At 41.9% G+C, this 11602-nt stretch overlaps 1 protein-coding gene across 1 annotated transcript in view; it reads right to left on the bottom strand.

Annotated features, from left to right (window-relative positions):
• Window positions 1-8065: 8065 nt before the first annotated feature.
• FREM2 (FRAS1 related extracellular matrix 2) overlaps window positions 8066-11602 on the bottom strand; it is a 152969-nt gene continuing 149432 nt past the window's right edge. Inside the window, exon 24 of the mRNA XM_032880117.1 lies at window positions 8066-10993. Within this exon, the coding sequence (XP_032736008.1) occupies window positions 10481-10993 (513 nt within the window). The 3' untranslated portion in view covers window positions 8066-10480. The remainder of the gene's footprint in view (window positions 10994-11602) is intronic.

The following is an 11602-nucleotide window of genomic DNA, read 5'->3' as shown; positions in this document are numbered from 1 at the left end:
CCTCGCACACATCCTGTCAACTTATAGATATTAACTACATATAAATATAAAATAGGGATTACATTCTGCCTTTGTTTTTTTTTTGTTTGTTTGTTTGTTTTGTTTTTAAAGATTTTATTTATTTGTCAGAGAGAGAGAGTGAGTGAGCACAAGCAGGAGGAGCAGAAGGAAGAAGGGAAGCAGGCTCCCTGCTGAGCAGGAAGCCCAATGCGGGAGATGCGCAGACTTGATCCCAGGATCCTGGGATCATGACCTGAGCCAAAGGCAGATGCTTAACCGACTGAGCCACCCAGGCATTCCTGCCTTTGGTTTTGTAACCTGCTTTATTTCATAAGACCGTATCATACTTGGTATGAGTTCTGGACAATTCACAGTTAATACATTTTTTAGTAGATTCTAGTGACTCTTTAACTCTAGCACTCATTTTTAACTCACTGAGGTTCATATTTTTCCTGAGAAGCTAAATACTTGCATTTTAACAAAAACTGGGAGCAGAAACCGATCTCAGTTCATTCACACCAGCCAGAATCTGAGTCGATGAGGTCACACCATGCAGATGCCCCAGATGACCATACAGCTGAGGAACAGTGAGTGGTGCAGTGACTGACCACATGCTTGAACACTGAGGGTCACCTGAGCCGGCAGGTCCTACATGTACAAGGACATTTTGTGAGCACACTTCCTACCCTATTCCAGAAACCCACACTTACCACTACTTCTGGTTTCCATGATTGCCCTGAAAATGCAAATCTTTCTATTCAATGTACACAAAATGCTAAACTAGTGGTTCTCCCTGAAGGTCGTGGTTCTCTCACTCACTAGCAGCTCTTTTTTTGAAACACACAGCCTGCTGGCATGCCCCTAGGGCCATTCCGCTAGTGTGGGAATGGGGTTTGAGAGCTATATCAGAATCTCTGGGGCTATACAGAGGTGTATTTTGGTTCTTGTGTGTTTTTTTTTTTTATTGTTGTTTTTTGTTTTTTTAATTGTGTTTTCCATTTTTTCTTTAAAAAAGATTTTATTTATTTATTTGAGAGAGCGAGAGCATACATGAGTGGGAGGGGAAGGGCAGAGGCAGAGGGAGAAGCTGACTTCCTGCTGATCAGGGAGCCCAACAGGAGGCGGGCTGGATCCCAGGACCCTGAGATCATGACCTGAGCCTAAGGCAGAGGCTTAACCAACTGAGTCACTCAGGTGCCCTGTGCAGATGTGGTTTGAAAGCTCTCTGGGAGATTCAAATTACTCCACCCCTCCCACATTGTCTCATTAATTCTTCAGCTTGCCATAGGTCATTTATTATATCGGTTACTAAGGGCTGGCTAAAGAAATCTCTGAAGGGAACTATTTTGGGGGGTAAATGGCATAGAAGAATCAAGGAAGGTCACGGCTCTCCTGGAACGTGACTGCCAAAGACAATATTCAAAACACAGTCCCCCCCTCCCCCACTTAGGGTGAAGTTTGTTTTTCTTTTGGGGGAGGGGAGCTGGAAGGGGAGTCAGGGCCCACAGAGGAGGAAAATAGCAAACAACCTCTTAGAGAGAAGGAAGAATCCGATCTCTTTAGACACAGGCCTGGATTATAGTAATCCCCAAGCACAGATGACCCGAGGGTGTTTTTCCTGCTTTTCTAGACTGTGGGTCCACAGTCCTCAGCTGCCCCAAGTTTTCCTTGCCCTCCAGATGCTGGGCCAATACAATGAGATTGTACACACTGGTCCCTGGGTGTGTTTGGCTGTGCCTGACCTTGGAACAGTGATCCTTGGAGAGGTGATCTCTTTCCAGAGTCTTAAATGGGAAATGGTAGGGGAGGGGCAAAATCCCCCTTTGTTCTTGCTGTAATTCCTGCTCTCCCCTCCGCACAGGTCTAATCAGCTTCTCAGCCTTCCAGCCTCTCCCTCTCTTTTAACCGGCCTTTCCCACCACCCTTGGTACTAGGATAGGTAGGTTTTTACCGGACCTTTCTCTTCCTGTCAGGACTTACCTTACACAAAACTTGGCTCTGGTTTTCAAAGTCTTTGTTCTTAACTTCTCTGATTTTGGGTATAATTAAATACCCTGGGGTCTAGATAAAAGATCCTGGCTCTTCTTCTGGAGTTTACTTTAACTCTGCCTCTAAGATTCAAAACTGGCTAGCCAATTCCTAGAGATTTGTGCCATTCATAGGCAAACTAAACAATCCAGAGCCCCTATCCCAACTGCCCTCTTTATCTGCCTCCCACTCTATGGGCTATTCTCCATCTGCCCAATCCCCCAAAGGCCAGTTACCAGACACCTAGGGACAGCCCTATGCCCTAGACCCCATTGAAATTACTCAAATTGGCTAATCCTCAACCTGTTTATCCCTCCTTGGCTGTTTCTGCCCATGGAAACTACTAGAAAGGCTCTCACCCACACTTTCTCTTGTTCCCTCTGCCCCATGACTGACCCTCTTGCATCCCTGTGTGTGGCCCTTTTTGTGGAACGTACCAGCTCCCATTGGAATCTGTGAGTATACTAAGCTTTCCTTTCAATGGCAATTGTTTCTTGATCCGTTGGCCTTGTCATATCGGCATAATAATAGAACTTATATTTAAAAAATACCAAGTCATGAACCTGGGATTCTCGTCTCCATAGAGAAAGTACTTCTCTCTAATTCAGCTACTCAGAGCAGATACCTGTTGTTTTTTAAAGAATGATTGATTGATTAGAGAGAGAATGAGGAGTAGGGCAGAGGGAGAGGGGGAGAGAGGGTCTCCAGCAGACTCTGTACGGAGCGTGGAGCCTGACACGGGGCTCGATCTCACCACCCTGAGATCATGACTTGAGCTGAAACCAAGAGTCGGATGCTCAACCGACTGAGCCACCCAGGCAGCTCAGGGCAGACATCTGTTTTGATGTGTATAAAGTGTCTCTGAAAATAATACACCCTATAGGTCATACCCACAGAAAATTATATGTGTAAATTACCAATAAAACTTCTTTGATTTGGGCCACTGCCTTTGAGACCTTCTCTGATCACACTTGAGTATCACCAGTGCCTCTTGATTTAGTGGTCTCTGTAGAATTCAAGCCAAGTGGTGGTGAGGTGGGCAAGGGAATGGGGCTTCTGTCCTTATCAAAAGGGGCAGAAACGTGTCCGGCCACAGCCACTGTATGTTGTCACGCAGCCTATGTGTTGTGGACTCATTGTCTTTTGAATAGTTTCAACTCTGAGGAAATCTTAGGAAAATATTTGTACCTCTTTTTGCATACGCCCTTCTCCAAATGTTCTTCCCCTGTTGAGTACTCTGTATCCTCTCTGACCTGCCTCATCTTCCTTTGGATATAATCTTACTCTGCCTGACCGCCTTCTCTACCACTTTTAACCACTTTGCAATTAGTCACATTTAAATTTCCAGGACGAGATCTTAGCGTCTTGAAATGCTTTGCAGTCTGTAGGGAGCAGGAGTTTCAAAAATTGCTATTGATCTTCCTCTGCAGCAGTGTCCTGTCATGGCTGCTGGGTGGGGGCTTGGGACTGGTAATCAGTACCGTGTGGGTTCAGATTGGCCCAACTCTGCTTCTGATCATCCCGCCGCCCCCAGTCAGGTCTACCTTCACTCATTCTGGTTTGGGGACTTTTCCCTTAAATTGGGTGCCTCTGGGGTGATTGTGACTTTATGGCAGGGAGATCTTATCTCCCAGTCAATACCCAGGTGTGGCTGCATCAGGAATCTTCCCTTCCTCCGTCCCCTTTCCTAACTTCCTGAAAGCCAGGTTTTCTTCCTAGCAGCTTGGAAATTTCCTAGCACACAGGCTCTTTTCTTTTCTTTTCTTTTCTTTTCTTTTCTTTTCTTTTCTTTTCTTTTCTTTTCTAGTGAAGATGGATCGAGCCCCTCATTTCTGTAGCTGATGACAGCTTTTCTGCTATAACACGGCCATTTCCTCCCCCAGTTCCCCACTCTAACTTCTCTTGTGTATCTGGCCCTTTTCTTGGGATTATCCTTCAACAGCTCTAAGAGGCTGTCCTGGCCACCTATTAAAAATCTGACCATATAATAAATCAAATAATTACTGATTTGAGTGAAATTTACATAAAGGCGACTGGTCTACCTTGTCAGGGCAGCTCCCCAGCAATGGATTCATCCATTATTAGTTGATTCATCCTCATTAGTGCAGCTGGGTAGGGTTTCATACCTGTAGTAGGATCTAGACACCCTGCTCCTGGGACAGAGTTACTTGCCTAAATATGTGGTTTCCTTTAAGCATACATTGCCACTGACAGGCCTCTGGCTGTGTCAGGACCTGCTACACCTGGTGAGTAAATGCTAAGATCCTGTGGATTGATCCTGGTAAGGAGCCGAAATACTTTGCCACAAGCATCAGAGAAGTGCTGGGAGCACAGGTCCCATTCAGGAGCATAGGCTTGAGACCCGGAATGAAAGTTAAGGGACACTCATTGCAGACTACACGAATTCTTGGATTTCAGCCTAAATAAAGTTGAAGAATGAACCGCAATAACTTGACCGTGTTAACAGATTTATATTTATATGAGCTTTATTTATATTAAACATGTGATATATTTTGAAGGAAAACAGTGGTAGTTATGCAACACAAGTGGCAGCAGGAATTATTTTAGACGTGGATAGAAGACTGAATGGCTCCAAATTATTGGCATAGTTGGTTTCCCAGGGATAAGCTTCACTATCCAGCAAACATGAAGTACCCCAGTAAATAAACAATAACAACAACAACTAGACCCTGTTTGTTTTTGAAGAATTCCCATGGGAAAATCACAAAGGCCATTAAGCTTTGCAAAAAATTCCATTACACACAGATATGTCACTCAGTGGCTACATAAATATAAATTTATTGAGTTTTTGGAGGACTTTGGGGAAGGAAGTAGGCACTTAATACAATTATCAAACACACAACTCCTTGTCCAGGCTGAAGTTTTCTTTCGGAGACAAATGGGCTTTAAAAATACCTTGCCAAAAACTTGAATTCCTGGAACCACAGAAAGAGACTCAGCTTTGTACTTCTTTTTGTAATGTGCTTCATTTGGGCCCTTACAGAAATTATCTTTTATTCTTACCAGTAATTGCTTTTCTATATTTTAAGTGGTTTATATTACAATGCTTTTTATTATTAATGTTAGTTCTTAAAAACTCACATTTCTCTCTTTTCTTTCTTATTTTCTAAGGCGCAATACTGACAATTCTTATGTGAAGGGATGATCCAAACGTCAGAAAAATAAATATCTGTAGTAGAGATTCACTTAGAGTATTCAAGGAATCATGAAATTTGGGTAGGCAACATCTGGCTAATAGTGAACGGAACATTGTGCATTTGATAATTACAATTTGAAACACTTCAAAGCTGTTAACATTTTAACAGTTTTTTTGTTTTGCCATTTATTTCATTGCAAAGTATTCAATCATGCAAAACAACTTCATATATGTGATCTCTGGCCTTTTACTTTTGCTCAATTAAACCCTTAAAAGGATTTTTGTGTGTGTGTCTTAAATGTCAGCGTTGAACCTTCACTGAGAGAAAAATCAAAGCACAGATTGTCATTACATTATTCAGTATGATGCTTTTGATCTTTTGAAGGGAGTTCTTTCCATCAGCCAAAAGCCTTAACATTTTATAAAGAAGGGACACTGCACAAATGCTGGGCTCACTTACTAGCTTTCAGATGAAAGAAAATGTTAATTACGTAGTGAAAATGGCAATGGTTTCCAAACTAAAAGGGAAGCACTACTGGAAGAATGATAGACAAATATCAGAGGAAGAAAAAACCCTAGTCTGTGCCAGAAAGGAACCAAGGAAGGAAGAAAGGAAGGGAGAGGAGGGAAGGAAGGAAAGTAGGAGATGTCATTGCTATAGCAGCATTTTGCTTTCTTCTTCTGGTTGTTGCTCTTAAGTAAAACACAATACTGAAAAAAAAAATACACACAGATACCAGCAAAAGCTAACAAATGTACTTGAAAGAGAGGGAAGAGAGCAAAACTGTTTAAAGGCTGCCAATTCAATATTCTGATTGGTTTTCCCAGTACAATTAAATTTGAGAGAGGCTCACATTAGTGTAGTTTGTTGTATCAACTTTAGTTCAAGAGAGAACCAGCTTTCTTTTATCTAAGAAGTTTCTGTATAATCCTCCTGGTGAAAATGTAGGAAAATGCTGCACACTTCTATTTTAGAATCTCTTATTAAAAGCAAAATAACTACCCAAATCTTGATCTTCCATTTTTAACACCAAAGGAGAAATAGACAGTGAGGGAAACTTTGAAGCTATGGATGGTATTTTCTGAAAATTCTTGTCATTACCACGCAACACTGGAATCAAGTCGAAGAAAAATCTTAAGGAAACATAGTAACCTTGAAACTAATGTCCAAGAAAATCCCACAATAAATAGTATGTTTACACAAATGACCATTCTGTTGACCTTCTTGAAAATCTCCATATGGACCATTTCAGTTAAAACTATATTTAGGGTCGTCATTTTCTAGAAATGACATCTTTGGTTGTTTTTATATGCACATGTGTCTGTATGTGCTTGCCAGATAATAGTCGTACTTCTAGTGCTGTGCCAAATTACACATTTCTAAGCCATGGCCTTAGGACTGATTGAACACCTAAGCCCTATTCACCATTTGCCCTGCAGTTAGTAAAGACACCTGTCTTCTCCCTTTTGTTATTGCCCTCCTGGCTAGAAGAAATGAAAGAGTTTCAAAGAATCAGAGCTCCTTTGCTTTTAAATGAATACAACTATATAAATTTCAAATTTGTAAAACATTTGCAACTTTAAAGATTTTTTTTTCTTTTTCTTTTAAAGGACTAAATTGGGTTCAATCAAAACTAAATAGGTATTTTCAAAATAGCAGCAGAAATCAAATTTCAACCTTAAAAATTTAAATGTCATTACATTTTCCTGTTATTGCTACTTTATCGTTTCTCAATCTAGGACTATTTTAACCTTCAGCGCGGATTTAAATGAGAGGCTCTATGATATTCCGCAGGTCCATTTCCATTTTTAAAGTTGACCTTGGAGTTGGTAACCTGGAAAAGACTTAAGAGGTATGATGACCTGATAAAGAAGTTGTTTGCTGCTTATAGAACTATATCCCTTGTACTTGGTCCTTCATGTCAAATGCTATGCAGTAGAATAGAGGAGGAATTCTAGTTGACCTCTATTTATACTGTTCAAACGCTGTGGATGCTTGTGGGAGGGTGCCCTTCAGGAGGTGTTGGGGTATTCATGGATGGGAACAAGAGTTTATGTGCTATATCCCATTCTTGGAATAAAGTGGGCCTGTCTTCCATTAAGAGGAAAAGAATAAGCCAGACTACCCACATCCCTGCAATGTACCCTTTCTGTGTAGATTTGTGAGGGGCAATTCCATTAAATTATTGATCTGAAATATTTTACCTTAGATCTGTGATCACAATGACCCATAATGTGGGATTCTTTTAGAGGAAAAAGAGTGGACTCCACTGTCTGTGCTCTGGAGAGTTTTAAGTTGTGGCTCACAGACACGCCTGGCTTGTTCTTGGTCCAGGGCACAACCCAATGCAAATGCCGATCCCTCTGGTCTAAAGGAGGAGCCACATTTGGTTAGAACCTGCTGGAGACCAGGGAGGGCATCTTGGTTTCTGGGTAATCTCTCAAAGTGGTTAGTCCTAGGTGAGCATTTAGTAAATGTTAACAGAGGGATGAATTGGGATAAATAAAACCATCATTAAAACCATAATTATGTATTGTAATGTTTTGTGGTTCATATGCGGGGAGAGCCGCTAAGGTTTCATATATATTTTTGTGCTTTGGGTTTTACTATGTTATACAATTTCAATTATATAGTTTTAATTAGGGTCAGAAGCTACTGGGTATCTAAGGAGTTATTATAGCTTATATCCCATTGTCTATGGGAAGTTATTTTATGAAATTGTTCTGATAATGCCAGCATAATTGTCTAAAAACAAAATGTTGGGGGAAATGGTCTGTTTTATTGGACAATAAAACATTTTCACTAATCCTTTCTTTCCACAAAAAGAGTTTTTTAAGATTAATGTATATAAAATCACATATAAAAAGATGATGCTGAAATCCAAGCACTCTACACTTAAGAAAGCTATATCTGCCTTTTCCCCACAGACTCTGTTTTCAAGGGAAAGGAAGAGGAGAGAAAGGGAGAGAGAGAGAGAGGGACTGGGCAGAGAGGAAGAAACTTTTCTTTGTTAGAAAAGGATAGACATGTTCTGTATTTTATAAGCCCTCCAATTCATATATGGCAGTCTCATTAGTAAAACCCATTGCAGAGTGAAATTTGATATAAAACCAGTGTGGCCCAAAGGCTCCAAACAGGCTTGTCATAATGAGGCTTCACTATATTACTATGTTACTATAATCAGTGACAGAGATGCTCAAGACTGCACAAGAGTCAGGCTCTGAGGCATCTAAACCACTGAAGGAACATAAAGTCAACGGCAAGTACTTGCTCCCACAGTCTAACTGAATTGAACCCAGCGCTAAGTCATGAAAAGTCCACACGCTAACTGAAGCTGCTTAATATGCTCATTCCTAGACAAGTTATGAGATAGCTAAAGAAGTAGCAAAGCATCTGCCAGAAGGCAAAGCAAAAGAAAAGGCGATAATGATGAAAACATTCATGTTTGCTTGACAAATGAACTCCCTGGCTATACCGTACTTAATATAAGTCCTTTGGGGGGCCCTTGAGTTATAGGGGTGATATCCGTAAATTCCCCAATGGAAGGAGACTCCAGTCTACCATATTCTTTGAAAGACTTTGAGTGTGAAGTGCAGAGCTGCCCAAAAGGAGAGAGGTGAGCATTAGACGCTTTTCACCTCTCTCTCAGCACCAACGTAGATTCCTTTTTTCAATAAAGAGATGGCTGGTGCCCATGGACACCAGATGAGATCCATTCCACTAGGACGTCCAGTGTGGCCAGGCTATGGACAAAAGTGAAAAGATTCCAGGCAACACGTGAGGGTTAGTTAGCCCTTAAGTACAGTTCTTTTTCTCCTGACTCTATTTTTGCTTGAAATACATTCACTAGCTTTTGGGAGATTGGTCACTGGAATACTGACATTTTCCTTCCCTTTCCAACGGAAATTTCTGCCATTTGCTTAGAGTCTATTTTTTCAGAAGGGTGATGGGAACCTTGCCAAGCAAGCTCACTTAAGTTTCCTGGTTTTTAACACTGTGAGCAGTGTCACACGGTATGTTTTCAGATACTGAGAGGGACCTTGCTCTGTCAGCTCACTGAACTGGAGATGACAAAGAATGTTGCTCTCCTCCTGGATCAAAGAAGGTAGTGCCTCCAAGGCCATCTCTGGAATGACAGGGGCAGAGGTCCCCATTTTGGGCCCAGAGGCTGATTAGAAGGTTAATGAAATGTCCTATGGCCAATTTAAGTTCTGGACATTGTTGTGTGATTATGCTCCTCTGAGGGTTAACCTCATATATCATCTGTCAGAATGTTCTTTATTTCCATGATGTAGAAGAGGCACTTTGGTTAAACACATTATATTAATAAATACCACTTTCTCCTTCCACCACCTGTAATGATACTTCTCATAATTTTGGGTTCAATACTGCAAACATCTAGGCTCAGTTCTTACAGAACATTGTCTTATAAATGTGAATCTAACTCTATAGCATTTCTTCTTCATCATCAAAACGCCACCAACCCTCTTATTTCCCACAAATGTTGAGCACCCATAAGATATACTATCATGCAAGAATTCGACTATTTCTCACTATATAACAGGAAAGTCTTTCTTCGACAGTCTCTTCCAGACTTAACGTATTCTTTGGTTTAATTTAAAGTTAAATAAGCAAGTAAAACAGGGAGGCTCTGATGAGGATGAGAAACAATTCCAATCCAACCTAGTGACTTCCTTCCCTCTATCTTTCCTTCCGTTCCCTCCCATGTAGTAGGAAGGGTGAATGACGGGTTGAGCCACCCCTGATCATAATTCCATGCTGTCTCCACCTATTCAAAAACTTGTCATAGTAAACAGTGTATTTATCATTCGTGCAGACTATCCATGAAAACCTTTCTAGGAATAAACTGTTATACAATGAATAAACAATGTGATAATTGCACCTTCAAGATTCATGCTCATATAGCAACAGGAGACTCCTCTTCAACTTCTGAGAGAGTCTGCAGCACCTTGGAATAGATTTGTCTCCACTGTTTAGAGAAAAATGCCTAAAATGAGAAGTCCATTCCTGGCAGTCCATTGATGGCTATGTGTACACACGAATACACTGTTGCTGCCTCTGGGGCCAGAGGAAAGGCGTGATTTGTGGTCTGCATTTGTTCTCTGATGCATGAAAAAGTAGACAGAATTCAAATCCAAGCTCATTAGGATAGTCAGGTCCTCTGAGCGTCTTCGTAACAGAAGTCCCCAATTCCCTGGCACTGACAGAAGCATTTGGGTTTCCATTGTCTTTCTAAGGCACTGGAGGCCAAGGCTGAATCCCAGGGACGCTCTTCAAACCTCTGAGCTGTCTCCCTGGTGGCTCTGCGGGGCCATCATGGGCTTGCTACTGCCTGAGCCTTTCAGGGCGCCCTTCCTCCTGGCACCCTTCTTCTTCCTGCACATCATCACTGTGATGGCAGCGAGGCAGAGGGTGAGGAACCCCACCGCGATGCTGCCAACAACTGTGACCAGGCTGACGTCGGAGCTGGGCCGGTTGAGCTCACGAGGGAGGACGCCATCAGGAGGAACTCGCCCCTGGGGGACCTGCTTCCTGCTGGTGCGGTCCAGGGCAATGTGCTGGATGTTGGTTCCCCGGTTGTTGTCAGCACCTATGTCCCACGCCAGCGGGGGTGGGCTCCTGATCTCCCTCTTCTTCCGGCCCTGGCTTGTGGCCTCTGGCTTCCCTGGACCCACTATGGAGTGGTGCTGGTACTCGGTACTTCTTTTGCCAATGCCTCGATTGGCATTGTCTTTTGATCTTACCGTGTAGATCGTGTGTATGTACCATTCCCGACCCAGGGCAACCTAGGAAATGCAACTCTATTTGTTAGAAAATTAAATACCACACCGACCTAATTCATGACTCCTGCAAGAGAAATTAATGGCAGAGACAACCACTGAGAATTTACTCTAGACTGCAGAATTAATACCCTTCACATTTTTTTGTGGGTAGTACGTGCAAGGCTTTGTGTAAAGGACTCTAAAATATTTGTGTGACTCTCAAGGGAGTGTGTGCCAGTAAATCTTTGGCAATCTGTGATTGCTGCCATAGAATGTCGGAGCTGTCACATGGTTTTAACTTACACATCTGAAAAATGGGTAAAGAAGGATGCACCAGTTACATAACGTGCCAATGTTACTCAACCAGTTAGTGGCAGAGGCAAGACTAGAACCCATACATTCTGACTCTCAGGACTCTGTTCCAGTACGTCTGGCTGCATATTTACATAGAAGACCATAGAAAAGGTCTGTTTTTCTGCTTTTCTAGGGATTGTGAAAAGAAGGGACTTTCCGATGGCTCTCTGAAGCCTTCAGGATTTAAAAGGGGTTTAATGCTTTGAGAATTAACAGTGAAAATCATTTTAAAAAATTACTCCGAGTAACAAATATGCTTCCTTAATATTCCTTCTTTAA

The sequence above is a fragment of the Lontra canadensis genome, unplaced genomic scaffold (genome assembly GCF_010015895.1).
Source record: "Lontra canadensis isolate GAN:19392208 unplaced genomic scaffold, GSC_riverotter_1.0 scaffold67, whole genome shotgun sequence".
Classification (NCBI taxonomy): domain Eukaryota; kingdom Metazoa; phylum Chordata; class Mammalia; order Carnivora; family Mustelidae; genus Lontra; species Lontra canadensis.
Note: the sequence above shows the minus strand (reverse complement) of the source record. Positions and strands in the feature narration are given on the sequence as shown.